General features: G+C 67.5%; 2 protein-coding genes across 11 annotated transcripts; one reads left to right on the top strand and one right to left on the bottom strand.

Annotated features, from left to right (window-relative positions):
- The first annotated feature begins 203 nt into the window (after positions 1–203).
- DGAT1 (diacylglycerol O-acyltransferase 1) lies at positions 204–8,916 on the top strand. Of its 3 annotated transcripts, XM_051831193.3 has the most exons (17): positions 204–591; positions 4,481–4,568; positions 6,355–6,395; positions 6,502–6,587; positions 6,671–6,723; positions 6,848–6,953; positions 7,033–7,134; positions 7,217–7,288; positions 7,384–7,487; positions 7,569–7,607; positions 7,676–7,717; positions 7,786–7,830; positions 7,902–8,014; positions 8,092–8,157; positions 8,237–8,324; positions 8,409–8,471; positions 8,561–8,916. In XM_051831193.3, the coding sequence occupies exons 1-17, from the start codon at positions 389–391 to the stop codon at positions 8,714–8,716; spliced, it is 1,467 nt and encodes a 488-aa protein (XP_051687153.1). In that variant the 5' UTR covers positions 204–388; the 3' UTR covers positions 8,717–8,916. The 3 variants fall into 3 exon arrangements, with proteins under 3 accessions (XP_051687153.1, XP_089192647.1, XP_089192648.1); XM_089336521.1 differs by lacking the exon at positions 6,502–6,587 and having other exon boundaries at positions 222–591; XM_089336522.1 differs by lacking the exon at positions 6,502–6,587 and having other exon boundaries at positions 563–716.
- A 663-nt stretch (positions 8,917–9,579) lies between these two features.
- Positions 9,580–27,332, bottom strand: HSF1 (heat shock transcription factor 1). Of its 8 annotated transcripts, XM_051831198.3 has the most exons (15): positions 27,039–27,323; positions 18,297–18,367; positions 13,991–14,099; positions 13,622–13,758; positions 13,391–13,515; positions 12,479–12,554; positions 12,338–12,399; positions 12,153–12,249; positions 11,928–12,064; positions 11,573–11,842; positions 11,168–11,254; positions 10,499–10,604; positions 10,362–10,427; positions 10,202–10,271; positions 9,580–10,103 (listed from the first exon to the last, which is right to left on the bottom strand). In XM_051831198.3, the coding sequence occupies exons 2-15, from the start codon at positions 18,318–18,320 to the stop codon at positions 9,898–9,900; spliced, it is 1,572 nt and encodes a 523-aa protein (XP_051687158.1). In that variant the 5' UTR covers positions 18,321–18,367; positions 27,039–27,323; the 3' UTR covers positions 9,580–9,897. The 8 variants fall into 8 exon arrangements, with proteins under 8 accessions (XP_051687158.1, XP_051687155.1, XP_089192681.1 ...); XM_051831195.3 differs by lacking the exon at positions 18,297–18,367 and having other exon boundaries at positions 27,039–27,332; XM_089336555.1 differs by lacking the exon at positions 18,297–18,367 and having other exon boundaries at positions 11,573–11,830; positions 27,039–27,320.
- Positions 27,333–27,491: the final 159 nt, after the last annotated feature.

Genomic DNA, 27,491 nt, shown 5'->3' with positions numbered 1-27,491 from the left:
CGGGCGAGAGGTTCGGCTGTCGGGCCCGCCCCGCGGACGCCGTAGGTCCTCGGCCGCCTCGCCGGACCGCCGCAGCCCCGCGCGCGCCCCTCGCTCGCCGCCGCGCCGCGACTACAACTCCCAGGGTGCGCCGCGCGCGCCCGCGGGCTCCGCCCACGCCGGCCGCGGGCTACAAATGGGCGCGCGCGCGGCCTGCCCAGCAGGCGCGCGCGGTCGGAGGCGACGGTGCCGCGGGTCGTCGCCGGAAGCGCGCGACGCGGGCGGGCTACGGCGGCCGGCAGGGGGCGGCGGCGGCCGTTGCCGAGGGTCCGGAGGCGGGGCCGCGGGCCTCGGGCGCTGCGAGCCCGGAGGGCCACGACGAGGGGGCCGCAGGGTGCGGGCGGAGGCCATGGGCGACCGCGGCGGCGCGGGCGGCTCCCGGCGCCGGAGGACCGGTTCGCGGCCCTCGGGCCAGGCCGGCGGCGGGCCTGCGGCGGCGGAAGAGGAGGTGCGGAACGGGGCGGCGGGCCCGGACGTGGGCGCCGCGGGAGACACGCCGGCCCCGGACAAGGACGCGGACGCCGACGTGGGCGACGGCCACTGGGAGCTGAGGTAGCCGCGCGCCCGACCCCAGCCCGCCGGGTGCGCCCCGCGGGGAGAGGCCGGGCTTGGCGGGGGAGGGTCACCTGCCAAGGTCACCCAGGTGGCCGGCCAGGTGGCGCGGAGCGCATCCTCAGGTGCGGAGGCCCGCGGAGGGGCCGGCCTCGCGCTTGGCTCCCCCGCCCCCGTGGCTGGACCCGCAGCTGCCGGGATAGGGGGCGTCTCGGGGCTGCCCGGGAGGGGGCCCTGCTCTGAGGGCGGGAGGGGCGCGCGTCCTGCTGCCCGGGCCGCCAGGGAGGACCGACGGCCCGGGCTCTGGCCCTTTGGCACCCTCAGGCTCTTGGCGCTGCCGTCATGTGGCCCAGGGTCCTCGGGGCAGCCGGGGGGCCAGGAGGAAGTGGGCGCTGTAGCCTGCCCGTGGGGTGCTCACGGCTCACCGGGGAGATAAGATAACCCCGCGGAGCAGTGTGGACAAAGGTCGCCGAGGCGGCCACGAAGGCGCCGGGGGCGGGGGGCCTCCCGAGAGGGGTGCAGCTTCCCCTGGGCGGGGCCTGCCCGAGAGGGGGTGTGGATTCTGGGAGGGGTGCTGCGGGGCCTCTGTGTGAGATGGGGCCCCGGGCCTGGCAGGGGGCAGCCACGTCCAGCTGGGCACTGGCCAGTGAGCCTTTGCTGTGTCCTGGTGTGGGCTGGGGCAAGGCGAGTGCGAGAGCCAGCAGAGCCCGGTCCCTGTCCCCGTCTGGTCTCCCGGGCAGAGCTGGGCCTGCTGGGGAAGCCGCCGCTCCTGGGTCCCAGCACCTGTGTCTCTGCCTGTCCCCAGACCTGGGGTGACCTGTGTCTCTGCCTGTCCCCAGACCTGGGGTGACCTGTGTCTCTGCCTGCCCCCTAGACCTGAGGGTGACCTGTGTCACTGCCTGCCCCCCAAACCTGGGATGACCTGTGTCTCTGCCTGCCCCCAGACCTGAGAGTGACCTGTGTCTCTGTGCCTGCCCCCAGACCTGAGAGTGACCTGTGTCTCTGTGCCTGCCCCCAGACCTGGGGGTGACCTGTGTCTCTGCCCCCCAGACCTGGGGGTGACCTGTGTCTCTGCCCCTCAGACCTGGGGTGACCTGTGTCTCTGTGCCTGTGGCTCAGACCTGGGGGTGACCTGTGCCTCTGTGCCTGCCCCCAGACCTGGGGGTGACCTGTGTCTCTGTGCCTGTGTCTCAGACCTGGGGTGACCTGTGTCTCTGCCTGCCCCTCAGACCTGGGGGTGACCTGTGTCTCTGTGCCTGCCCCTCAGACCTGGGGGTGACCTGTGTCTGTGCCTGTGTCTCAGACCTGGGGTGACCTGTGTCTCTGTGCCTGCCCCCCAGACCTGGGGTGACCTGTGCCTCTGTGCCTGTCCCTCAGACCTGGGGGTGACCTGTGTCTCTGCCCCTCAGACCTGGGGTGACCTGTGTCTCTGCCTGCCCCCTAGACCTGAGGGTGACCTGTGTCACTGCCTGCCCCCCAGACCTGGGATGACCTGTGTCTCTGCCTGTCCCTCAGACCTGGGATGACCTGTGTCTCTGTGCCTGCCCCCAGACCTGGGGGTGACCTGTGTCTCTGTGCCTGTGTCTCAGACCTGGGATGACCTGTGTCTCTGCCTGCCCCTCAGACCTGGAGGTGACCTGTGTCTCTGTGCCTGCCCCTCAGACCTGGGGGTGACCTGTGTCTCTGTGCCTGCCCCTCAGACCTGGGGGTGACCTGTGTCTCTGTGCCTGCCCCCCAGACCTGGGGTGACCTGTGCCTCTGTGCCTGTCCCTCAGACCTGGGGGTGACCTGTGTCTCTGTGCCTGTCCCTCAGACCTGGGGGTGACCTGTGTGTCTGTCCCTCAGACCTGGGGGTGACCTGTGTCTCTGCCCCTCAGACCTGGGGTGACCTGTGTCTCTGTGCCTGTCCCTCAGACCTGGGGGTGACCTGTGTCTCTGTGCCTGCCCCCAGACCTGGGGTGACCTGTGGCTCCGTGTGCCTGTCACTCAGACCTGGGCTGCACAGGGCTCGGGGCTGCTGGCGGGGCAGCCCTCTCTGTGGGCTCAGCTCGCCGTCTGTGTCCCTTCTCTCCGGGCCTGTGGCTGCTCTTCCTCTCTCCCTTCCTGGTCGCTCTGTGAGCGCCTGCCTCCCCCTCCTCACTTCCTGCTCTCCTTGGCCTGGGCAGCCCGGTCAGGCGCTGGGCATGAGCTCACTTCTGCCCTGTGGCAAGGTGAGAGCACCGTCCCTGCTCAGCCTGTGGCCTGCCAGGCTCCGCAGCCCCGTGGGTGCCGGGGTGCAGTGAGCCCCGCACTCCAGGGCTGTGGGGTGGCAGCAGGGGGAGCTGGCCCTCTGCCCCGTCCTCGCTCTGCTTGGCCCTGGGGCTGGACCGTGTGGTCTGCAGGTGAGGCCCGACTTGGAAGTAGAGCCGTGTGTGTGTCTGCCGCCTGTGCTGCCTGGGTGGGGGAGGGGTTAGAAGGGGCTCGGCTGGGGAGTGGGTGAGAGACAGCTGCAAGGCACAGAAGCGCGGGCAGGCTGTCCAGTGGGTGAGAGGGTGGGAAAGATGGCTCTGCACAGCTGCCCGGTCCGCGTCTCCCTGTGGCTTGCCCTCTAGCCCACTTGCCACTGGCTGCACTGGCAATCCTGCAGTTCTGTGGACGTTGGGGACAGGGCCTCGGGCATGTTGGTGGGGAGGGCAGCCGGGCTGAGAACGGAGGGGTGCTAGGGGCAGGGCTGGTGAGGAGCCCTGGAGGGGCCTGGGCGTGTGCAGGGGGGGCCTGGGGAGGGCCCAGCAAGCGAAGCAGGGGTGACGTGGGAGATGGCCACAGCCATCTCGGTGGTGGTCGCGGTGTGGAACAGCCGTGCTCAGGAGTGGCGCGGGAAGCTCGGTGGTTCTCTGGCAACAGCAAGTGGGCGCGCGCGTGAGCGCGAGCGCGAAGGCTGCCCTGCCCAGCCCGTGCTGCTGGGCTCTGGGGGTGGGGCTCAGGTGCAGAAGGAGCTGGTGTGTGCGTGGTGTGTGCAGGGGAAGCTCAGGCCGAGCTGCCTGCCCTGGTGCTGCAGCCCGAGGTGGGCAGGTGGGTGTGCGATCTCTGTGCTGCTGGGGGCCGGGTGGGCGCAGGGCTGTGTGGAGAGGGGCGCCTGGAGGCAGCAGCACCGGGTGCTTGTGGGAGGGAGGGGAGGAGGGGAGGCCGTGTGGCCTCTTACAAAACCCGGGCCTTGCTCAACGTGGCCCGGGGCTGCCTGGAGGGAGAGTGGGGTGCAGCTGCTGCCGCTCTGAGCTTGCCAGGGGCTGGGTCAGGACCTTGCCCCAGCCACCCAAGTGGCCTCTCTGTTGGGCCAGGTGTCCACCCCGGCACTGATGGAGGCCTTCACTGGGGGCCTGCCCCGAGCTCAGGGAGAGGACACGTAAGCACATGGGTGGTGCTCCTGCATCCAGGAAGCTGTGTCAAGCTGGGCGCTGGGCTGGCCCTTGCCTCGGTCCCAACGTGTGGCCGAGTGGGGAGGTTTTGTTGGCACGTTGGGCCAGCTGAGCGGGGTGGACTTGAGCCTCAGCCCCCGTCCCTGCAGTGCTAAGTGGTGCCAGGTGAGCCCACAGACCCCCAGAGTGGACTTCTGTGGCCCGAGTGCCCCTGGAGAGTGAGGTGTGGCCTCCTGCTTTCGGGCACCCAAGCGCACGGAAGCCTGGGCAGCCCGGGACAGGTGCCTGGGCCTCTGCCCGTGACCTGCTCCTTCCTGCTGCCTGCAGGGCAGGCCTCCAAGAGCTTTGCCGCCGCCCGCCCTGTGGCTGCGGTGGGCTCGCCGGCTTCTCTGCCCATCTGTAAATGGGCTGCGGGGGGGGGGGGGGGTGGATCCTGGTTTGGGGCCCTGCCCTGCCCTGCCCACGCGGCTCACCAGGTGCCTGTCGCTCACCAGATGCCACCGCCTGCAGGACTCACTGTTCAGCTCTGACAGTGGCTTCAGCAACTACCGTGGCATCCTGAACTGGTGTGTGGTGATGCTGGTGAGTAGGGCCAGCTGACGTCTGCCTGGGCACAGGCTGTGTCCCCAGGTGCAGGACCGTGGGTTGGGACACGTGAGACCTGACGCTGCCCTGAGGAGGCTGGGGCAGTGGGGGCCGCACAGGGGTAGTCCCTGCAGTGACCAGAGGGGCTCACGCTGGGCGAGGGAGGGCGAGCGGTGTGCCCAGGGCTCCAGGCCTCTGTGCTGTGAACTGCCCTGAGGGCCCAAGGCTCCCTTGTGGCCGCCTGGGCTGCTGTGGGCTTTCAGGGTAAGGGGACGGCCAGGCGGCGCTCTGGGCCACGAGGCCTCTCTGGGAGCTGGTGAATGTCCCTGTGCCTTGCCGTGTGACCCTCGGGGGCGGAAGCCCTCCAGGCCTCCTGGCCAGCCTCTCTCTCTTTGGGTCCCAGGAGTTTGTAGGGAGGAACTGATGGACACCTGTACTACATACCAGACCTGGTGCACTCCGGAGCATTGGAGTCCGGGCTCAAAGGGGCAGCCTGTGGAGCAGGTCGGGGCGCACAGGCCTGTCTGGGACCAGTGGCTACCGCGCACAGCCCATGTGGCTGAGACCTGCGGTCCTCACCTGGAGGAGCTCTTGGGCCTCTGTGACTGCTCCGCGCATGCCCACACTCCCTGCCAGCTGCCCTGGGAGGGCCCCAGCATCCTCGGCCCAGAGATGGCCTGATGGTTGAGAAGCTGGCCAGGCAGGCCACAGGAAGCCCAGTGCAGCCTGGCTTCCACAGATGGTGTGTCCATTCTGGCCAGGCTGGCTCTCGGGCCCGAGCAGGGGCTCTGGGGTAGCCTGGGCAGCACTGTCTGCTCTCCCACAACACCCGGGACCCTCTTTTTTTTTTTTTTTTTTTAAAGATTTATTTATTTGAAAGAGTTAACACACAGAGAGAAGGAGGCAGAGAGAGAGACAGAGAGAGGTCTTCCATCCGATGGTTCACTCCCCAACTGGCTGCAATAGCTGGAGCTGTGCTGATCCAAAGCCAGGAGCCAGGAGCTTCTTCCAGGTCTCCCATGCAGGTGCAGGGGCCCAACGGCTTAGGCCATCTTCTGCTGCTTTCCCAGGCCATAGCAGAGAGCTGGATCAGAAGTGGAGCAGCTGGGACTGGAACTGGTGCCCATATGGGATGCCGGCGCTGCAGGTGGTGGCTTTAACTGCTATGCCACAGCGCCGGCCCCTGCCTTCCGTGGGCCCCCCCAGGCAGGGCCCCCTGACCCCAGCGTGTGTGGCTCCTCCGCAGTCCTTGTCAATTCTGTTGCGCAGAGTTGAGCTCTGGGCAGACAGGTCAGTGGCATCAGGGCCCGGCTCGCCAGAGTACCTGTGAGATGGGGTCAAGGGAGGCCAGGGCCTGGCCCCAGGCTCGAGCCTGCAGTCTCTGCTGTGGTTCAGATCTTAGAAGCCACACTGGGGCTCGGAGAGCTCCAGGCCCAGGCCCCTGCGCCTCATAGCTCTGGCCAGTATCTTTCTCCCACCCCTAGGACTGCACCTCCCTGCCGCAGTCTCTTGCCACAGGCTGGACACTTGGGATTGGCCTGGCTGGTGGGCAGGCTCTGGCGTGTGCTTTGGGGCGGGTGGTCACTGTGCTGCTGGCCGTGGCTCCAGGCAGCTGGTGCCTGGTTCTGCGGTTTCTCTTGGTGTCTTCTCTGCCCCTGTGGTGGAGTGGTTGGGGTGAGGTGGGTAGTGGGCCCCAGAGCTTGGCATGGAGGCTAGACAGGAGCCAGGCTGCTGCCCAGGAGCTGTGCCAGGACTGCCCGCACTGGGCCCTCCTGTCTTTCAGATCCTGAGCAATGCACGGTTGTTCCTGGAAAACCTTATCAAGTGAGTACCCTTCCAGGCCCACAGGCCTCCTCCTCACTCCCGCTCAGGTTCCACCCCAGCCCAGGCCTTGCCCCCAGCTACTCAGGCCCCCATCCCCTGCCCCCAGGTATGGCATCCTGGTGGACCCCATCCAGGTGGTGTCTTTGTTCCTGAAGGACCCCTACAGCTGGCCCGCCCCGTGCCTGGTCATTGGTGAGCTGGGCTCCAAGGAGGGCCTCGGGCGGGGACTGGGCCCACTGTGCCCTGAGCCCGCCCTGTGGTGCTTCTGTCCTCAGTGGCCAATGTCTTTGCCGTGGCTGCGTTCCAGGTTGAGAAACGCCTGGCAGTGGTAAGCAGGGCCTGTCCTCGCCTCCCACGGCCCTTGGCCCTCGGCCCTCGGCGTGGCACTCCTCACTGGCTAGCCAGCCCTCTCCTAGAGGCAGCTCTGGCTGAGCGCGCCGTCTCCACCCCAGGGTGCCCTGACGGAGCCCGTGGGGCTGCTGCTGCACGTGGCCAACCTGGCCACCGTTCTCTGCTTCCCTGCGGCTGTGGCCTTACTGGTGGAGTCCATCACCCCAGGTGCGCCTGCCCCACCCGGCTCGGGCCAGCCTTGCTCCGGAGTCGCCTCTGGCACCAGACTGAGCCTGCCTCTCCACAGTGGGCTCCGTGCTGGCGCTGTCGGTGCACACCATCCTCTTCCTCAAGCTCTTCTCCTACCGAGATGTGAACCTGTGGTGCCGCCAGCGCAGGGCCAAGGCTGGTGAGGGCCGCGGGGGCGGGGGCTGCCCGCGGGGGCAGGGGCGGGGGCGGGGCAGCCATGGCCTACTCTGGCCCGTTTGCAGTCTCTGCAGGGAAGGCCATTGGGGCCGCAGGCCAGTGCACCGTGAGCTACCCCGACAACCTGACCTACCGTGGTGAGGGCTTGGGGGCGGTGGGGCCTGGGTGGGGCCTGGCCAGGGCGGGCCAGGCCTGTGAGGGTGCCAGCCCCCGCCTCCCCCTTTCACCCCAGATCTCTACTACTTCCTTTTCGCCCCCACTCTGTGTTATGAGCTCAACTTCCCCCGCTCCCCACGCATCCGGAAGCGCTTCCTGCTGCGCCGGCTCCTGGAGATGGTGAGGCGGGGGGCAGGGTGGCTCCCCGGGCTGGCAGACCCCCTGGACTGGGGCTCAGGCGCTGTCTGGTTCCTCCTCCAGCTCTTCTTCACGCAGCTGCAGGTGGGGCTGATCCAGCAGGTACGTGGGCCTGGGCCTGGGGGGCGGGGGCCCAGCCAGCCTGAGCTGACCTGTGTCTCCCTTTGCAGTGGATGGTCCCCACCATCCGGAACTCCATGAAGCCCTTCAAGGTGAGCGGGCGGGCTCCGGGGACTGGGGTGGGGGCGGCCGCGTGCTGAGGGAGCCTTTCTCCTGGCAGGACATGGATTACTCCCGCATCGTTGAACGGCTGCTGAAGCTGGCGGTGAGTGGGGCGGGTGGGGCGGGTGGGCGGCAGGTGGGCTTTCTGGAGCCTGGAGCCCCTTCTCCTTGCAGGTCCCCAACCATCTCATCTGGCTCATCTTCTTCTACTGGCTCTTCCATTCCTGCCTCAACGCCGTGGGGGAGCTCATGCGATTCGGAGACCGACAGTTCTACCGGGACTGGTGGTGGGTGGCCTTGGGGTGGCTCTGGGGGCGGGGCTTAGGGGCTGCACGTGCTCCAGCAGCCTCGTTCTCACCTCCAGGAACTCGGAGTCTGTCACCTACTTCTGGCAGAATTGGAACATCCCTGTGCACAAGTGGTGCAGCAGGTAGCTGGGCGTGGGCGTGGGGCAGGCTCGGACCCCCCCCACCCCCCCCCACCCCGTCCCACGGCCTCCCTCCCCGCAGGCACTTCTACAAACCAATGCTGCGGCAGGGCAGCAGCAGGTGGGTGGCCAGGACGGGGGTGTTCCTGGCCTCGGCCTTCTTCCACGAGGTCAGTGCTCCTCGGGGTGCCCCACCGCAGCCCTGGGCCAGGGTCTGGCCCTGGCGGACACTGACGCCCTCCTTCCCCACCCAGTACCTGGTGAGCATCCCCCTGCGCATGTTCCGCCTCTGGGCGTTCACCGGCATGATGGCACAGGTGAGCTCCCTCTGGCCCACTTTGCTTCTGGGACCTGGAACAGCCAACCCTGGGGCCGTGTCCCCGTGACGCAGCCCTTGTGTCCCCAGGTCCCGCTGGCCTGGATCGTGGGCCGTTTCTTCCGGGGCAACTACGGCAACGCAGCCGTGTGGCTGACGCTCATCATCGGGCAGCCGGTGGCCGTCCTCATGTACGTCCATGACTACTATGTGCTCAACCACGAGGCCCCGAGCGCTGGGGCCTGAGGGTTCCCAGGACCCAGCCTCTCCTCACTGTCCACAGCCAGAGCTCGCCTGCCCTGCTGGGCCTCAAGTGCCGGGAGGGGCCGCCTGCCCGCCCCTCCTGCCCTGGGAAGGCTTCTGCCCCCATGGGGCCTCCTCGGCTGCCCTCAGGGTGAGGGTAGCTACCCTGGCCCAGGTGGTCAATAAAGTGCTGCCCACAGTGACCTCTGCCTGCTGGGGTTGGGGGTGTGGCCAGGGCTGCTGCTGGACAGAGGGAGGGGGGTCCCACTTCCCGCTGCAGCCACCTTGAGTGTCCACATGGGCGTGGGCGGCACTGGCCTACCAGGGTGGGGCCCTGCAGGCCTGAGGCTGCTTTCACCTGGCAGAGGTCTTGGGACGGGGCCTCAAGCAGGCAGCCCAGGAGCTGTAGGCTTGCCCATGGCCCAGCAGCACTGTGTGATTGGTCCTGAGGCGCCACCATGGCCCTGGGCCCTGTGGGCCGCAGAGGAAGCCATGTTGTGGCAGAGGCCTTGGTGGTAGGGGTGGCTGTGGGGCCCATTCCTGCCTTCCCTGGGCACGGTGGGTTTCTGATTGCTGTGCAGCCATCTTGGTGGTGGGCAGTCCCGCTGCACGGCCCACACCTCTGCTGTCCTGGGGGAGGCGGCATCTCCCAGTGGCCAGTGTCCTGGGCCTGCCAGGATGGGAGCAGCTGTGGGGCTCCCAGACCCAACTCCCCTGCGCACAGCCTGACGGGGAGCTGGGGCCTCGCCCCGGGCTCTGGAGCAGCGCCGTGGGTGCCCACCTGACACATGCGAGAAGGCCCTCCCATGCCCGTCCTCACTGTAGCCCGCCCGCCTCGCCACCAGGGGCAGGAAGCACACAGAGGCTGCAGCCTAGAGCCCGTCCATTTATACAGCATCGCTGCCTGTCTCGTCTCCGTCTGTCCACCTGTGCGTCTGTGTCTGGAAGGGGAGGGGTACCCTCATGTAAAAACCAAAATACACCTCTGAGCAAGCCGCAGGCCAGTCCAAGTTGGCTGTAAAGCTCCAGCCAAACCCCTGGACGCCGGGAAGGGGCAAAGGCAACTCTGGCTCCTGCCTGGAGGCACTGCCCACCCCAAGCGCCTGTCCAGCTGCCCCGAGCCCAGCCCTGCACTGGGGGTGGCGGTGGGCAGGCCCTGGGTGGCCCAGCTCCCCCCAGGGCCTCTAGGAGACGGCAGGGTCCTTGGCTTTGGGGGGCTCGGAGCCTGTCAGCAGGGATATGGTGGGGTCGTCTGAGTAGTCGTCCCCTTCGGAGAAGTAGGAGCCTTCCCCCAGCTCGAAGAGCACGGGCAGCTCGCTGCTCCCTGTGTCCACGGCGTCCGGGTCCAGCAGGAGCAGGGGCTGCGCTGTGTAGTGGACCAGCTGCTTTCCTGTGTGGGGGACAAGGCAGGGTGGTGGTGGGCAGGGGGCAGGGGGCAGGGGGCAGGGATGGGGGCTGCGGTTGGTGTGGAGCCGAGTCTCAGCTCACCTGAGTCCGGGCTGCTGTTCTCTGCCTCGAGAGGCCTGGGGGGCTCCTGGGGAGACAGGAGCTCCTGGATCTGTGGGGGGATGGGGTGTTGTGGGAGGGACATTGTGAGGGTCCCTGCTGGTTCTTGCACCTGCCCCCTCCCTCCTGCCCGCCTACGCACACTGGCCAGGCTGTTGTCAAGGTCAGGCAGGTTCATGTCAGGCAGCGTCACCGAGGGGCTGAACAGCTGCGGGAGGAGGGAGGGAAGTCAGGGCCCAGCTGGGGAGGGGGCAGGGGGCGGGGTGGGGCAGGACTCACGTCCAGCAGGGCGCTGGTGTCCACGCTGAAGCCGTGACTGGTTAGCATGGTCTGCAGGTTATCCAGATTGGAGTCCATGGCATCCAAGTGGTCACTGAGCTCGTTCCTGGCCCGGGGTGAGTGGGCAGGTGAACCAGCGCCCCAGCTTCCCTGCCCAAATGTGCTCCTGGGGGAGAGGGGCTCCCCATGACCACACCCCCGCAGGGTGCCCAGCAGAGGCTGGGTGGGGGCGCGGAGAGCTAGGAGATGGGAGACTTGGGCTGGGCCGAGACAGTAGCTGGCTGGGGGGTGTCTTGTCTAGAAGTGTGATGGTAGCTCAAGAGTGTTATCAGGCCGACGGTGTCACCACTGCGTTTGGAAGGTGATGAGGAGGGACCTGTGGGGCCGTGGGGCCGTGTCGGCTCCACCCCAGAGTTGCTGCGAGGCCGTGGCTGAGGAAGCCCTGGGTCCCTGTGGCATGGGTGGGCTGGCTGGGCCAGCACAGAAGCCTGCACCCTGCTTTCGCCAGCCACAGGGCCAGGCTGGGGCCCAACCCCGGTCCAAGACAGTGAAGATGCAGCGCCGGGGCGGCCCCCCGCACCAGGCAGGGCCTAGTGCCGCACCCAGGCTGGGGGAGGGGCCCGAGCTCTGGCGGAGCCCTCCTCCCTCCCCAGAGGGGGCAGCGCTAACCCTGGCTGGACTCGGCCATGCAGAGAGGAGGAGGAGGGGCAGGGGAAGAGGCGGGCGACCCCAGACATCTGTGGAGCGCGAGCCACACTGCAAGATACAAAGACAAGAGCCCCCATTGCAGGCGGGGGCCGGCAGGCTGCGCCCGCGGTCCTCGCACTCCGCGGCTGGGGCGGGGCGGGGCAAAGAGCTGGAGAGCAGGTGCTCCCAGGGTGCTCTGCCAGGGGTGCCCTGCGGTGCCAGCGGCTCTGGGAGCTGTGCGGGCCCCCCAACCTCCCCCAGCCCGAAGTCTGGTGGGAGCCAGGCCTGTCCCTCTCGCCCCTGGAAGCCTGAGGCTCAGCCGCGAGTCCAGCCTCGTTGCCCACCCTGGGCCCAGCCCTCCAGGAGTGGGGTGGGAGTGGCACTCACTTGTCCAGGCAGGCTACGCTGAGGCACTTCTCGGGGGCGGAGCGGGGTGAGGGCGAGGGGGGGCGACCCCCTGCGTCCGGGAGGGCTGAGGCTGAGGCGGCTGTGGGGGCGGGTTCGCTCTCCCGCAGGATGGAGTCGATGAAGGTGGTCGGGGACAAGGGGGTGTCCACAGACGACGGGCACCCGGGACTCGCCTCCTCCACCCGAGGGCTCCGAGGTGGGCTCGGGGGCTCCTCCTTAACTCGCACCAGGGAGCTGCTGGATAGAGGCCTGGACGGTGGGGTGGCGCCGCGTCAGCAGGAGCCCTGCTGGTCCCACCTCCCCACAGCCCTGCCTTGGGCCCACAGAGCCCCACCTCTCATCTGCGCTCACGCCTGAGGAGCCCAGGGGGCTGGAGGGGGCCAGCTCAGTGATGTCGGAGATGATGGGCCCGGAGCTGGCGACGGCGTCTGCCGCGTAGAGGCTGGAGCCGCTGTAGGCCGGGGCCGGGGCCTGCAACCAGAAGCCGGCGGCTGCACGTCACACGTCCCCTGGCGGCACCCATCCCACCTGGCCGTGTCGCCAGGCCCCCGGCGCTCACCGCATAGGGGCCGGCACCGGGGACGTGCTCCAGGGAGTACTGCCGGCCGTACTTGGGCATGGAATGTGCAGAGCTGCCGTCATTCAGCATCAGCGGGCTGCAGGGAAGGGGTGGGGTTAGCTGCCTCCCGAGGCCTTGAGTGGCCCAGGGCCGGAGTGCGGGGGGCAGGGACCCCAGCGTCTCACATCTTTCTCTTCACCCCCAGGATCCGGTTGGACTGCACCAGCGAGATCAGGAACTGAATGAGCTGTAGGGGGGAGGGCTCCGTCAGCCTGGTCTGTGGGAGGACCATGGGGGGGGAGGGGAGCTGCTGGCCCTGCCCCCACCTTGTTGACAACTTTCTGCTGCTGGGCGTGCTTCTGCCGCAGGCTGGCCACCTCCCGCCACAGGGCCTCGTTCTCGCTGCAACACACAGGGCTGTGTCACCGGTGTGGGGAGCCCACGGGGCCTGTACCACCCGCCCTGCTCCACAGCACTCAAGTGCACAAGTGTACCCCAGGCACCTGGCACCAATCCTGCCCCCAGAAGGGCTGGGGGCCAGGTTCCAGGAACACCCGGCACCTGAGGCCCAGGAGTGGCCCAGTGGCCACGTGGGCCAGGGAAGAGCTGCCACGAGACATGGCAGGTGAGCGGGCTGGGTGCACTCCTGCCCTCAGGGCCTCCAGAGATGTGTCTGGGACCTGGAAGGTCAAGTGCACCTGGGCTATCTCCAGGTAACACAAAGTTAGTCGCTTCTGCTGGGCCCAAATGTGGGGCCCTGGAGCCCGGGGCCCCTCCACACTGCCTACAGGGAGCTCCACCGCTGCCCTGTGCTGGGGCGCCCCCGCTCTTGGGCCCTCCTTAACTCGCACCAGGGAGCTGCTGGATAGAGGCGGATGAGACGAGACCCACGCTGGCCGTCGTCCTAGGTGGCCTTGCCTCAGTGTCCCAGGTGCAACCTGTGTGGCAGGCCCCCAGCTAGGGCTTTCCCAGGACTCTGGGGTCCTTGTTGAGGAGGGGGCCACAACCGTAACCGGAGTGACCGGACCCCCGGCAGGGGCAGAGTTCCCTGCCTTAGGCCTGCGGTGGAGGCACTGCAGGTGCGCTGGGAGTGCCCCAGGGCGGCCAGGAGCAGGTGGCTGTCCCTCCTGGGCAGTGAAGAGGGTTCTGCATGGAGGGTGCGGGTGGGGCGGACACGTGGACCCCGGCACGGGACCCCCTCTTCCCACCCGCCGCTCCCGCAGCACGTGGCGACCTACTGCTTCATGGCCAGGAGCTTGGAGTCCATGCACTCCTGCCGCCCCTTCATGAGCTGCACGTCCGTCAGCAGCTTCGTGACGCTGTCCTGACGCACCTTGATGTCCTCGCTCTTCAGGGTGGAGGCCTGGGTCCCGGGGGAGGGGGCGTCACAGGCGGCCCCAGCCAGGTCCCCGGGGAGAGGGGAAGGCCCGGGCCCAGGGGGGGGTGCGGGCCGCGCGGGAGTGACTCACGCTGGTCACTTTCCTCTTGATGTTCTCGAGCAGCTGCTCCTGGCCACGCAGGAAGCACGGGTGCTGGAACTCGGTGTCGTCCCTCTCGGGCTTGACCAGGCCGCCCTGCTCGATGCGCACCACCTTCCGGAAGCCGTCTGCACAGGAGGCGGCAGCAGGTCTGCCTGAGGCCATAGGCCAGACTGGGGCGCAGCCTGGCGGTCTTGGCTAGGGGGCACCCTGTGGTCTCCCAGCTCCTGGCTCCGGCCCCTCCCACAAGGACCCTTCCCCCAGGAAGGGACCTCCCCCCCAGCCCGGGCTGCTGGCCTTCACATCCTGCACTGGTCAACCCAGAGTCCGTCCTTTGGCCGGGGCCCGGCAGGCACTCACACATGTTGAGCTGCCGCACGAAGCTGGCCATGTTGCTGTGCTTGAAGTACTTGGGCAGCACCTCCTTGGCAAACTGGCCCTGGTCGAACACGTGGAAGCTGTTGCCGCTCTGGCAGGAGACACGGGGTGGTCACACGTGGCAGCATGGGCCAGGCAGCATGGCTGCAGCCCTTCCCCGCCAGCTCTGTGATGCGCCCTCCCACCCCATGGGGTGGGGCTATGGAGGGGCTCGGGGGGAGGGGTACGGCAGGAGGAGGAACCGTCTCCCGGGGACCGGCAGACACATATGCACTGTACATGCCCCATGATGTGAGGCACCGGGCCGTGTGGCCAGAAACGGGGCCCTCACCCAGGCCCCACCTGGGATGAGAAGAGCCACACCTTCAGGCCCACGTGCTGGGGGCCGGCACTGAGCAAGCCCGATTCCCGTCGGAGGGGAGGGAACGCAGCCCCAGCCCCTGGCACAGACGGTGGCGGGGTGCGCTGCCCCTCTGTCCTCCTGAGCGCAGCCCAGGCACCAGGAGGAAGGTCTGGCACAGCGTCTGTGCTGGGAGCAGCTGTGGGGGCTCCGACGGGGCAGAGTCCACACAGTGGGGAGCAGGAGCAGGCAGGGACCGGGAAGAACCAAGGGCCTGTGGTTCTGGACAGGAACTGGAGCTGCTTTTGAACTCCAGAGAGAAGGAAAACGACACGGCAAGGGGCGTGCAAGAGACGGAGGAAGGGACCCGAAGCAGCAGGGAGAGCCCCGCGGCCGACGCCCCCAGAATCCAACTTGCGGAGGGGACACTTCTTCCCCAGCGACAGCAGCGAGCCTCCCTCCACCCCTGCAGCTGGGCATGGCAGGTGGGGCTGGGGCGCGTCTCTGCTGCCTGTCCCATTGCACAGGGGCTCCCCCAGGGCAGGTCTACGGCAGCATCCAGACGACAGAGGCAGAGACAGCTGTCCCATCTGCTGATTCACCCCCAAATGCTTGCCGCGAGCTGGCGGAGACCAGGTGACAGGAGCTCAAGCCAGGTCTCCCAGGTGGGCAGTGGCCTCCCACCGTTCACGCTAGCAGGAAGCTGGGGTCAGGCGCCAGAGCCTCTGCCATGGGATGGAGGTGTCTGAGCCTCTAGGCCGCACGCCTGCCCCCAGAGGCAGCTGTCAACAAAGCTTGCTGGGGGAGACAGAGCACCAAGCAGAGGAGGCAGGCAGGAGACAAGGAGAGGCTCCAGACACCTACGGGGGCCTGGACGCCAGGGCAGGTACCCAGGGCGTGCACTGGAAACCTTGCGGGCTCCGAGGAGGCAGGCAGGGAAGGAGGTGTGGAGAGGCTCCCAGGAAAGCCCGAGGCTGGCGGGCCCCAGCACCGAGACCACGCCCTCTCCTACAAGGGAGCCGAGGAGGTCAGATGATCAGAGCTGTGAGAGGCGAAGCCCCTTCCTCAGACCCTGCCTGGGCCACAGGACGCAGCGCGGGGCTGCACAGAATCAGCGACCACAACTCCAGGGAGGATGTCTCACTGTCTCATCTCCAGAGCCGCCCCATCAGGCCCAGCAACAGCCAGTTTCCAGCAAGCAAGCAAGCGAGAAGGGGTGGGTAGAGCCGCCGCCTGCAGTGCCGGCATCCCGTATGGGCGTCGGCTCAGGTCCCAGCTGCTCCACCTCCGGTCCAGCTGGGAAAGCAGTAGAGGATGGCCCAAGTCCTTGAGCCCCGGCACCCATGCGGGAGACCTGGAAGAAGCTCTTGGCTTGCAGCTCTGGCTGTGGCGGCCATCTGAGGAGTGAACCAGCAGATGGAAGACCTCTCTCTCTCTCTCTGTGGCTCTCAAGTAAATAAAAAATAAATCTTAAAAAAAAGAAAAGCAGAACAGAAAGTCCCCCACGCAGGAGCTGGCGCTTGGTGCAGCGGGCTAAGCTGCCACCTGGGACACTGCACCCACAGAAGCGCGGGGCCAAGTCCCGGCCGCTCCATGCAGGGCCCAGCGCCCTGCTGACTTGCCTGGCAGAGTGGGGGACAGGCTCCTGGCTCTGGCCCGGGCCACCTGGGGAGCGGATCTGCCAGCAGAGCCTGCTGGGGCTGAGGATTTCCTTGACGTGAGGCTCATACCAGGGACCTAACCCGTTTAAGCGTCGTGGGCGCTGGGCAGCTGGCTTGCGAGGACCTGGCCCACTTCACCTAGGGTGCGAATCCACATGCGTGCAGACGCAGTCTCCGGCCACAGCGGGGGTGCACTGGGGCCCCCCACGGCATCCTGCAGACCTGCAGATGAAGGGCTCCTGCCCAAGACTCGGGCCCGAGGACGTCACGGAGCAGCGGCAGCCTGAAGCTCCCTCCTCTGCTCGGCGGGTGACTGCACCCCTTCCCTCTGTCCCTGGGGCTCTGTGCTCTAACTCAGAGCGATGCCTGGAATCCGGTGACCCATCGCACTACTTCACAGAACCCTCACAGCCGTGAGCCTGACACGAGGAGAGAGGCTCTGGGCCCGCTGCCTCCTCCAGCCGGGCTGTCCACCCGGCCCAGAGCTGGACAGAGCCTCAGGAGACGGCGGGGACGGGAGGCTGACGTGGGCTTGGGCCCAGGACCTGAGAGGTGAAGCCCGCCTCCGGGCACCAGCTCCAGTTCCACGCAGCTTCCTAACGCACCTGGGCGCGCTGCCACTCACGGGGGAGACCCGGATGGAGCTCTGGGCTCCTGGCTTCGTCTGGCTCAGCCCCGGCTGTTGGGGGCATTTGGGCAGTAAACTGGTGGAGAGAAGCTCTCTCTCTCTACTGCTGTACCTTCCAAGTAGATGAAAATAAGGAAACTTTTTTTTTTTTAAAGTGCATTCTGGAAAAAACCCAGACATCGGGTGTGGGGAGGGCACGAGGCTGCAGGGCTGAGGCGAGGCGGTGCCAGGATCGCAGTCTACGCAGAGGGGCCGCAGCAGTTCTGAGCCAGCAGGAACGGGGGAGATGGCATGGGTCCTTGAACTCATCCTTCCCCAAGTCTTGTTTCTTCCTTCCTTCTTTTAAAAGAATGGTTGTTTCTATTTATCTATTTTTATTTATTTATTTTTTTGACAGGCAGAGTGGACAGTGAGAGAGAAAGAGACAGAGAGAAAGGTCTTTCTTTGCTGTTGGTTCATCCCCCAATGGCCGCTGCAGCTGGCGCACTGTGCTGATCCGAAGGCAGGAGCCAGGTACTTATCCTGGTCTCCCATGGGGTGCAGGACCCAAGCACTTGGACCATCCTCCACTGCACTCCCGGGCCACAGCAGAGAGCTGGCCTGGAAGAGGGGCAACCGGGACAGAATCCGGAACCCCGACCGGGACTAGAACCTGGTGTGCCGGCGCTGCAAGGCGGAGGATTAGCCTAGTGAGCCGCGGTGCCGGCCTCTTTATTTTTAAATATGTATTTATTTGAGAGGGAGGGAGGGATCTTCTGACTGCTGGTTTACTCTCCAAATGACTACAACAGCTAGGGCTGGGCAGGGCCAGAGCCAGGAGCTTCCTCAGGGTCTCCCGTGTGGGTGCAGGGCCCAAGCACTTGGGCATCTCCTGCTTTCCCAGGTGATCTAGCAGGGCGCTGGACCATGGGAGGCTGGCACTGCAGGTGGAGGCTTAACCTTCCACCCACACCGCTGGCCCCTCTTTCAAAATCAGGAGCCTGGAACTCAAGTGCGTGGGCCATTCCCGGGGTGCCCATTAGCGGGCACCCCTGCTACGGGGTATGGGTACGCAAGTGCAGCTGGGACCCAGGCTAGCACCGACCCGGGATGCGTCTGCTCCGCTGCTCTTGCTGCCCCGCCGCCCGCACTCACTGCCCACTGCCCAGACATCACCGCCCACTGCCCAGACATCACCGCCCACCGCCCAGACATCACCGCCCACCGCCCAGACATCACTCCCACCGCCCACCGCCCAGACATCACTCCCACCGCCCACCGCCCAGACACTACCGCCCACCGCCCAGACATCACTCCCACCGCCCAGACATCACTCCCACCGCCCAGACATCACCGCCCACCGCCCAGACACCACCGCCCACCGCCCAGACATCACTCCCACTGCCCACCGCCCAGACATCACCGCCCACCGCCCAGACATCACCGCCCACCGCCCAGACATCACTCCCACCGCCCAGACATCACCGCCCACCGCCCAGACATCACCGCCCACCGCCCAGACATCACCGCCCACCACCCAGACGCCCGTACTCACCGCCCACCGCCCAGACATCACCGCCCACCGCCCAGACATCACCGCCCACCGCCCAGATGCCTGCACTCACTGCCCACTGCCCAGATGCCCGCACACCACTGCCTTGCTGTTGACCGGCCACTCACCAGTGGATGGGTCTTGGCGGGCATCCCCACTGGCTGCTGTGAGCAGTGTCACGCCCGTTTCCGCGTGGCCTCTGAAAGGACACGGTTTTCCCCACTTATCTCCACCAAGACTTGCCGGCTAATCGCTGGGCCATGTGTAAAGGCCTGCCCAACTTCCACAGGAAACCAGCAAACCTTCCCAACACGGCTGGCCCACCTGCACTCAGTAACAGGTCGGGGTGCAGTCACCGCCCACGCCTGGTGTGCGAGGTTCAGCCTCTCCCTAACGCCCACCGCCACGCTGCCTGTGGGTCTTCTCGGGGTGCCTCGGGGCAGCTGACTGGCACGGCTGTTGCAGATGCTGCCTGGGGCACCCACGATGGGAGCCTCTGGTCTGAGTCGCGGCTCTGTTCCCACCCCGGATTCCTGCTAACGCACACAGCAGCGCTGGCAAGCAGCTGGGTGCCTGCCAGCCGCGTGGGAAACCCACACGGAGCTCCAGACGTGGGCTTTGGCCGTGCCCAGCCTCGGGTGTTGTGGGCCTTTGAAAAGTAAAAAATATTTTCCTTTAAAAAAAAAAAAAAGAAAGAAGAGGCTGCCTTACAAGCTGCAAGTGGTCCTCACTTTCCCTACTTCATGCTTCCTGGTTCCCAAGTCACTCAAGGGCAAAAGGTGTTCTCCAGCCTAGAGCTCGGCTCCATTCCAGCCCGCGCCCGGCCCGAGGTGCGAGGCGAGCTCTGCCACCCAGTCCTGCACCTGGGCCTGACACACGGCGCCCGCACAGCGAGCCACTGTTCTCTACACCGCGCCCACACACCGCACCGCCGCTCCCCTCACGCCATGACGCCGCTCCCCTCACACCGCGCCGCCGCCCTCCACCTGTGCTTGAGTACAGTGCTCCCCGTACACCGTGACACTGTCCTCCACACACTGTTGACGCTGCCCTGCACACTGTGACCCTGGCCCCTTTGTGGAAAATCAGAGGCGCTCCGATGTCCGAGTCTGCCTCGTGCCTCTTCCAGTTACTGGTGTGTCCACACTTGGCCAGCACCGCTGTCCTGCCGGCACAGTATACCACTGCGGCTTGCAGTCACACTGTAAGTCTTCCGACACTGTCTGCAATTGCGTCTTCGGCGTGTGAAGCGGGTAAAGGCTTCCTGCCAGGCAGCCCACAGATGGCCTCTGGGCCGCTGCTCCCTCCGCGGGGCAGCCCGCCGCGCCCTAGAGGCAGGCTCGCAGAGGCTGCTGCCACGGCAGCTCCAGGGCCCACGCAGGAAGAAGCGGAGCTCCTGGCCAGCGGCCAGGGAAGAACTGGGCTGGCCGGCAGCCTGTGGAGCGAGCCCCGAGGCAGCCCTTCTTGCTGAAGATGGTGCCAACTTTGTGTGAAACCTTGAGCCACAAGCAGCCCAGGACTCTAAGAACCCGAGATAACAGATGTCTGTGGCTCTAAGCAGTCCAGCTTGGAGGCTGCTGGCACAGGGCGGCGGATGACTTCCTGCCTGCACTTTCAGTAGCTCGGTGCTGGTTCACAGAAACACAACCCGCTTTATCCGTGGATCTTCTCTTACGGCCTCTGCTTTTCAGAGACCCTCTGGGACTTGTTGTTTCTTATTGTTAAGCATGGAAGCAAAGTTTAATGGAGAGGCTGGGCGGGCCTCTGGGACTGCCCACGCCTCCCGTTCGTGACCAGCCGGCCCTCCGTCCAGTCCTGGGGAAGCCTTCAGTTCTGTGCCGCGGCTAGGTGTGAGCTGTGGGCAATGTGGCCAGCTCCCTGCGTGGACGCCGGCACTGCCGCCTCTGCGCGGGTGTGGCGCCTGCCGCGGGCAGTTCTTCCTTTTTTTCTGGCTGTTTTAGTTTTTCTCCTCATTGGTCTTTTCAGACACTCGACTGTGATGTGCCTGGGCTTGGTTTTCTCTGTTCTTATTCTGCTTGACGCTCATCCATATTCACAGATGTACGGGGTGGCAGCTTTTCAAAAGTTTGGGGAAACTTTTTGTCATCTTTTTTTCCTAAAATAAGACTCATTTATCTGTCTGAAAGGCAGTTACAGAGAGAGACAGAGATGGAGAGAGGGATCTTCCATCCGCTGCTTCATCTCCAAATGGCTGTAATGGCCGGAGCTGGGGCAGGGTGAAACCAGGAGCCAGGAGCTTCTTCCAGGTCTCCCACGTAGGTGCAGGGGCCCAAGCACTTGGGCCATCTCCAGCTGTTTTCCCAGACATCAGTAGGGAGCTGGATGGGAAGAGGAGCAGCCGGGATGTGAACTGGCACCCATGTGGGATGCTGGCATTGCAGGTGGCGTCACCACCCCCCATGACTTCTATGCACCCCCGTCTCCCTCTCTCCTGGGTCACAGTGAGGTGAGGCCCCCGTCTCCCTCTCTCCTGGGTCCAGGGTGAGGTGAGGCCCCCGTCTCCCTCTCTCCTGGGTCCAGGGTGAGGTGAGGCCCCCGTCTCCCTCTCTCCTGGGTCCAGGGTGAGGTGAGGCCCCCGTCTCCCTCTCTCCTGGGTCCAGGGTGAGGTGAGGCCCCCGTCTCCCTCTCTCCTGGGTCCAGGGTGAGGTGAGGCCCCCGTCTCCCTCTCTCCTGGGTCACAGTGAGGTGAGGCCCCCGTCTCCCTCTCTCCGGGGTCCAGGGTGAGGTGCGGCCCCCGTCTCCCTCTCTCCGGGGTCCAGGGTGAGGTGCGGCCCCCGTCTCCCTCTCTCCTGGGTCCAGGGTGAGGTGCGGCCCCCGTCTCCCTCTCTCCTGGGTCCAGGGTGAGGTGAGGCCCCCGTCTCCCTCTCTCCGGGGTCCAGGGTGAGGTGCGGCCCCCGTCTCCCTCTCTCCTGGGTCCAGGGTGAGGTGCGGCCCCCGTCTCCCTCTCTCCTGGGTCCAGGGTGAGGTGCGGCCCCCGTCTCCCTCTCTCCGGGGTCCAGGGTGAGGTGCGGCCCCCGTCTCCCTCTCTCCTGGGTCCAGGGTGAGGTGCGGCCCCCGTCTCCCTCTCTCCTGGGTCCAGGGTGAGGTGAGGCCCCCGTCTCCCTCTCTCCGGGGTCCAGGGTGAGGTGCGGCCCCCGTCTCCCTCTCTCCTGGGTCCAGGGTGAGGTGCGGCCCCCGTCTCCCTCTCTCCTGGGTCCAGGGTGAGGTGAGGCCCCCGTCTCCCTCTCTCCGGGGTCCAGGGTGAGGTGCGGCCCCCGTCTCCCTCTCTCCTGGGTCCAGGGTGAGGTGAGGCCCCCGTCTCCCTCTCTCCGGGGTCCAGGGTGAGGTGCGGCCCCCGTCTCCCTCTCTCCTGGGTCCAGGGTGAGGTGCGGCCCCCGTCTCCCTCTCTCCTGGGTCCAGGGTGAGGTGAGGCCCCCGTCTCCCTCTCTCCGGGGTCCAGGGTGAGGTGCGGCCCCCGTCTCCCTCTCTCCTGGGTCCAGGGTGAGGTGCGGCCCCCGTCTCCCTCTCTCCTGGGTCACAGTGAGGTGAGGCCCCCGTCTCCCTCTCTCCGGGGTCCAGGGTGAGGTGCGGCCCCCGTCTCCCTCTCTCCTGGGTCCAGGGTGAGGTGCGGCCCCCGTCTCCCTCTCTCCGGGGTCCAGGGTGAGGTGCGGCCCCCGTCTCCCTCTCTCCTGGGTCCAGGGTGAGGTGCGGCCCCCGTCTCCCTCTCTCCTGGGTCACAGTGAGGTGAGGCCCCCGTCTCCCTCTCTCCGGGGTCCAGGGTGAGGTGCGGCCCCCGTCTCCCTCTCTCCGGGGTCCAGGGTGAGGTGCGGCCCCCGTCTCCCTCTCTCCTGGGTCCAGGGTGAGGTGCGGCCCCCGTCTCCCTCTCTCCTGGGTCCAGGGTGAGGTGAGGCCCCCGTCTCCCTCTCTCCGGGGTCCAGGGTGAGGTGCGGCCCCCGTCTCCCTCTCTCCTGGGTCCAGGGTGAGGTGCGGCCCCCGTCTCCCTCTCTCCTGGGTCCAGGGTGAGGTGCGGCCCCCGTCTCCCTCTCTCCGGGGTCCAGGGTGAGGTGCGGCCCCCGTCTCCCTCTCTCCTGGGTCCAGGGTGAGGTGCGGCCCCCGTCTCCCTCTCTCCTGGGTCCAGGGTGAGGTGAGGCCCCCGTCTCCCTCTCTCCTGGGTCCAGGGTGAGGTGCGGCCCCCGTCTCCCTCTCTCCGGGGTCCAGGGTGAGGTGCGGCCCCCGTCTCCCTCTCTCCTGGGTCCAGGGTGAGGTGCGGCCCCCGTCTCCCTCTCTCCTGGGTCCAGGGTGAGGTGAGGCCCCCGTCTCCCTCTCTCCGGGGTCCAGGGTGAGGTGCGGCCCCCGTCTCCCTCTCTCCTGGGTCCAGGGTGAGGTGCGGCCCCCGTCTCCCTCTCTCCTGGGTCCAGGGTGAGGTGAGGCCCCCGTCTCCCTCTCTCCGGGGTCCAGGGTGAGGTGCGGCCCCCGTCTCCCTCTCTCCTGGGTCCAGGGTGAGGTGAGGCCCCCGTCTCCCTCTCTCCGGGGTCCAGGGTGAGGTGCGGCCCCCGTCTCCCTCTCTCCTGGGTCCAGGGTGAGGTGCGGCCCCCGTCTCCCTCTCTCCTGGGTCCAGGGTGAGGTGAGGCCCCCGTCTCCCTCTCTCCGGGGTCCAGGGTGAGGTGCGGCCCCCGTCTCCCTCTCTCCTGGGTCCAGGGTGAGGTGCGGCCCCCGTCTCCCTCTCTCCTGGGTCACAGTGAGGTGAGGCCCCCGTCTCCCTCTCTCCGGGGTCCAGGGTGAGGTGCGGCCCCCGTCTCCCTCTCTCCTGGGTCCAGGGTGAGGTGCGGCCCCCGTCTCCCTCTCTCCTGGGTCCAGGGTGAGGTGCGGCCCCCGTCTCCCTCTCTCCTGGGTCCAGGGTGAGGTGAGGCCCCCGTCTCCCTCTCTCCGGGGTCCAGGGTGAGGTGCGGCCCCCGTCTCCCTCTCTCCTGGGTCCAGGGTGAGGTGAGGCCCCCGTCTCCCTCTCTCCTGGGTCACAGTGAGGTGAGGCCCCCGTCTCCCTCTCTCCTGGGTCCAGGGTGAGGTGCGGCCCCCGTCTCCCTCTCTCCTGGGTCCAGGGTGAGGTGAGGCCCCCGTCTCCCTCTCTCCTGGGTCAGTGAGGTGAGGCCCCCGTCTCCCTCTCTCCTGGGTCACAGTGAGGTGAGGCCCCCGTCTCCCTCTCTCCTGGGTCCAGGGTGAGGTGAGGCCCCCGTCTCCCTCTCTCCTGGGTCACAGTGAGGTGCGGCCCCCGTCTCCCTCTCTCCTGGGTCACAGTGAGGTGAGGCCCCCGTCTCCCTCTCTCCTGGGTCCAGGGTGAGGTGAGGCCCCCGTCTCCCTCTCTCCTGGGTCACAGTGAGGTGAGGCCCCCGTCTCCCTCTCTCCTGGGTCCAGGGTGAGGTGAGGCCCCCGTCTCCCTCTCTTCTGGGTCACAGTGAGGTGAGGCTCCCGTCTCCCTCTCTCCTGGGTCACAGTGCGGTGAGGCTCTGCTGATCACTCCAGGGACTGGCACAGCCTGTGCAAGATTCCAGAAAAGCTGGGAGGACAGCACCTGGAGTCCTGCAGGCCCCTGCTGTGATCTCCCGTGTCCACTCCACGTGCTTTCAGACCCTGCCAGCTTTCAGGGAGCCTCACGGCTCCGAGGGGGCTGGTCAGTTATCCTGCAGGCTGCCCTTCAGTCTGGACTTGTTGATGTTTTCTCGTGATGAGCGCGGTCATCCGTGTTTTCAGGAGGCAGAGCACGGAGCTGAAGTGGACGGCACAGGCAGCTGCCACGCACACCATCGCTCCCTGGGAGCAAGTCCGCTGGCCCCACGCCTCCTCGAGGGGCCGTCCACTCGCAGAACTCGCCACTCTGCTGGGGACGCGCTCCAGCGCGCGACTTTCCGCCCGTCTCCTGTTCCTGCTCTACGTCCTGCAGCGCACAGCGCACTCTCCACCCTCACTCACGCCCTTCCGGCCAGTCCGGGTCTCCCGCTGCGGACGGGTCTCTCTGGGCGCAGGAGTTCTTCCGGGCCCTCACAGCCGCCTCCTGTCACGCTGCTCCCGCTCTGGCTTCCCAGGTGCACACCAGCCTGGCACAGCCCCAGCGGCTGATTCCCTCCAAGCCGGGGCTCGGCCTGGCCCCCCCTTTCTGCCCGGGACTCTGAAGAGGGCCTTCCCAAGGGCGACAACGTGGCTGGCTGCGGCCCCGCTGATTCCTAACATCCCAGCATCATGAGACGCGCCCTGACACTCGAGGGTTAATTCAGGGACGCCCCACCCAGGCCCCTCCTCTGCTGACCACAGCCAACTCCAGCCTGCTGACCGGCTGGAAGGGCAGCTGGGACACGCCGCGTCTCACTGAGCTGGGGGCCTGTGTGCATGCACGCTGCACGTGGAGAAGGGACGTGTGGCTTCCTTCCTCAAAGGGCTCCACGAGCCACAAGGGCTGCTGGCCACTGCCTCTCACGGGACCCCTCCTCAGGCCCAGGCTGTGTCCTGGCCACGGCAGGCCCGTCAGTCACCCTGCCCAGCCAAGACCTGCGTGCAGCGTGTGCTCTGCTCCCAAGCCCAGATGCACATGCATGGCTCGCGTGGGGCGAGGGAGCCGTGGGGTAGCCAGGAGCTGTGGGGCAGAGAGGAGGGCCGACTCCTGGAGCCCCTCCCCAGTCCTAGCTTGGCTCTCACCCTGCCCAGGCTGGCTGGGACCCTCTGCCCTGGGCCCGCGGGGTCATGCAGCCCAGACAATTCTCTGCTCACCCAGGACCAACGAGGCCAGAAGGGAGAAGCAGGGCTGCTGGGCACCAGCACACATTTGGGGGCCAACGTCCCGTCCCCCATGAGGCTCCTCCTCCTGCCAGGCCTCCAAGAAGCCTGCATCCAAGGAGCAGGCTCTGGGGCCCGTGGGCCTTGTGGGAGCTGTCTGCCGGCCCCTCCCCTCACTGAGGGGCTGGGAGCAAACACCGGCGCTGCTCTAACCCCCTTGCCTGTCCTCACTGAGCCCTACCTGCCTTGGCCCCAGGGACAGGAAGACAGTGCAGAACCTGTCTCGTCCGTCCATCCGTCCCTCCACCCGCCCGCTCCAGGGGGCGGGACCCTCTGAATCCTGACTGTGAGGCAGGTGTGCTGGGGCCCTACTGCCTCCCTCCCGGGAGTGACGCTGGCCGGCCTGGGCAAGAGCCCAGACTTGTCTTTACCATCTCCCGCCTCACCGTGCTGAGCACCCCCCGCCCCCCCGCCCACCTGAAGGGGACCCATGAGAGGGCCTGTGACGGCCACTGTGGGGCGCCCTCGCCCTGTGCCTCAGGGCCTGCTGGGAACCAGCCCACCTGGCTCAGCACAGCAGGGGGGGGGCTCGCTTCCCAAACCCCTCATCTGGGTGTCGCCCTGCCCCCAGCAGACCTGGCGGACAGCACAGCCTCCTCCCAAAGAGGCCAGGGAGGTGCTCAGCAGGGGCAGCGCTCTCCTGGCAACCTCCCCAGCCAGCCCTGCAGGGCGCTGCCGCCTCCGGGTCAGGACACGCCCACCTGCACCGGCAAAGTCTGCAACCCCACACCCAGGCCGCTTTGTAAACTGCCTTCCACCCTCTCAGGACTCCGGTCGGTCAGAGGTGGGCTCCGTCCCGGCCGCGCCCGGCCTCCACTGCTCACGCACATTTGGGCTGGGAGCTCGGAGCTGGCCCTCAGCCCTGCAAGGCCCCGGCACCAGGAGCAGGCAGCGGGGCTGAGGGACCGGCCTCATGCCCCAAGTGTGGAGCCACCTGTTCACCCGGGTCCTCGGCCCCCTCTGCCTCTTTGGGAAGCGGTGGGAGGCCTGCGGCGAGGTGCACAGACCCACCTGGAACCCCGACCTCGCGCCCAGCAACCTGGCTACTGGGGCCTGCGTGTCCCCCTGCCCCCAGGCCCCCCAGAGTCTGACTGCTGCGCCCAGCAGACCCGCCCAGGGGTTTGGGCCGGTGTGTGTGTGGGGGGGGGGGGCCCTGGCTGCCTCGGGCAGCCTGAACTGGAGGAGGATTTGCCCGGGAGGGCGCGGAGCCAGCATCCCTGCCCCCACAGACCCTCTGGGTGGTGACTCACTGCCCCGTCCTCCCCACGCCTGTGGCTGACAGGAGTCCGGATCTCAGGCCAGGGCAGGCAAGTGCAGGGGCTACACCGGGCCCCACACAGGCCGCGCTCTCCACCCACCCCACCCCTGCTGACAGGCAGCCCCGGCTCTTCGGGGAGGAGCAGAAGGCCCTCGGGCGTGGATTTCAGACCCTCCCCAACGCTTGGCGAGCTGGACTCTGGGCAGTGACCCTGCAGAGGCTACGGGCCCTGCGTGGGTGTCCTCCGGGCCAAGGTGACCAGAGCACCACTGTGCCCAGGCAGCCAGCCTGGGGCAGCGCCGCCTTCCGCTGTGAAGCCAGGGCTTGGTCTGGGGTCGCCGTCAGCTGTGTGTCGGGTCCCGGTGGCCCGCAGGGACCACGCGCCGGCAGGGCCACAGGTGGTGGGGCCTTTCCCACTCCAAGCCCAGAGTGGCGCACCCGCTTCCCCAGCCGCCTCCCGACCCAATAAGCAAGACAGCAAGGGGGCCGTGGCCGCTCCCGGAGCGTCCGCGCGCAGGACCCCTCAGAGGGCCCGCGAGGTCCGGGCCCTGCCCGGCCAAGAACACTTCCTGCGGGCTCAGGAGGCAGGAGGCGGAGAACGCGCGCAGAGGAGCCGGGGGTCACTCCCCGAGGTCCCGGGCCTCGGCCCACACACGGCCTGCGCGGCGGAGAGCGGGCCTGCAGCGCCGGGCCCGGGCCGTGCCCTCCTCCGGCCGCCCCGCCGGCCCGCCTCCCCGGCCCCCGCCCAGGCCCCGGGCCCCCGGCGCTCCCCGCCCCCGCGGGCCCTCACCGGGCTCCAGCAGATGAGCGCGTCGGTGTCGGGGTCGCTCACGAGGGTCCACAGCTTGGTCAGGAAGGCCGGGACGTTGCTGGGCCCCGCCGCGCCGGGGCCCACGGAAAGGTCCATGTCGGGCGACGCCGGGAAAGGCGGAGGGAGTGGCCGTGAGGAGGGGCCGAGGGCAGGGCTAGCGCCGTCGCCGCGCCTGTCTCCCGGGCCGCGCCGCCGCCCGCTGCGCACACGCAACTCCAGGGCCTCGCATGGCCGCCGCCATCTTGCGCCGGGCGCGCTCCCGCCGGCGCCCCGCCCGCCGCGGCCCTGGCGTGCGCCTGCGCGCCTGTGCGTGCCGGCCCCGCCCCTCCCCGGAACGCGCCTGCGCACCTGCGCGCGCCTCGCGCCTGCGCAAGTGAGGCCCCGCCCCTTCTCCGACCAATCACCAATCAGGGCCGGCGGGGCGGTCCCGGG

Source organism: Oryctolagus cuniculus, chromosome 6 (assembly GCF_051225735.1).
Source record: "Oryctolagus cuniculus isolate XC-2025 breed Fujian yellow rabbit chromosome 6, ASM5122573v1, whole genome shotgun sequence".
NCBI classification, from domain to species: Eukaryota; Metazoa; Chordata; class Mammalia; order Lagomorpha; family Leporidae; genus Oryctolagus; species Oryctolagus cuniculus.
Note: the sequence above shows the minus strand (reverse complement) of the source record. Positions and strands in the feature narration are given on the sequence as shown.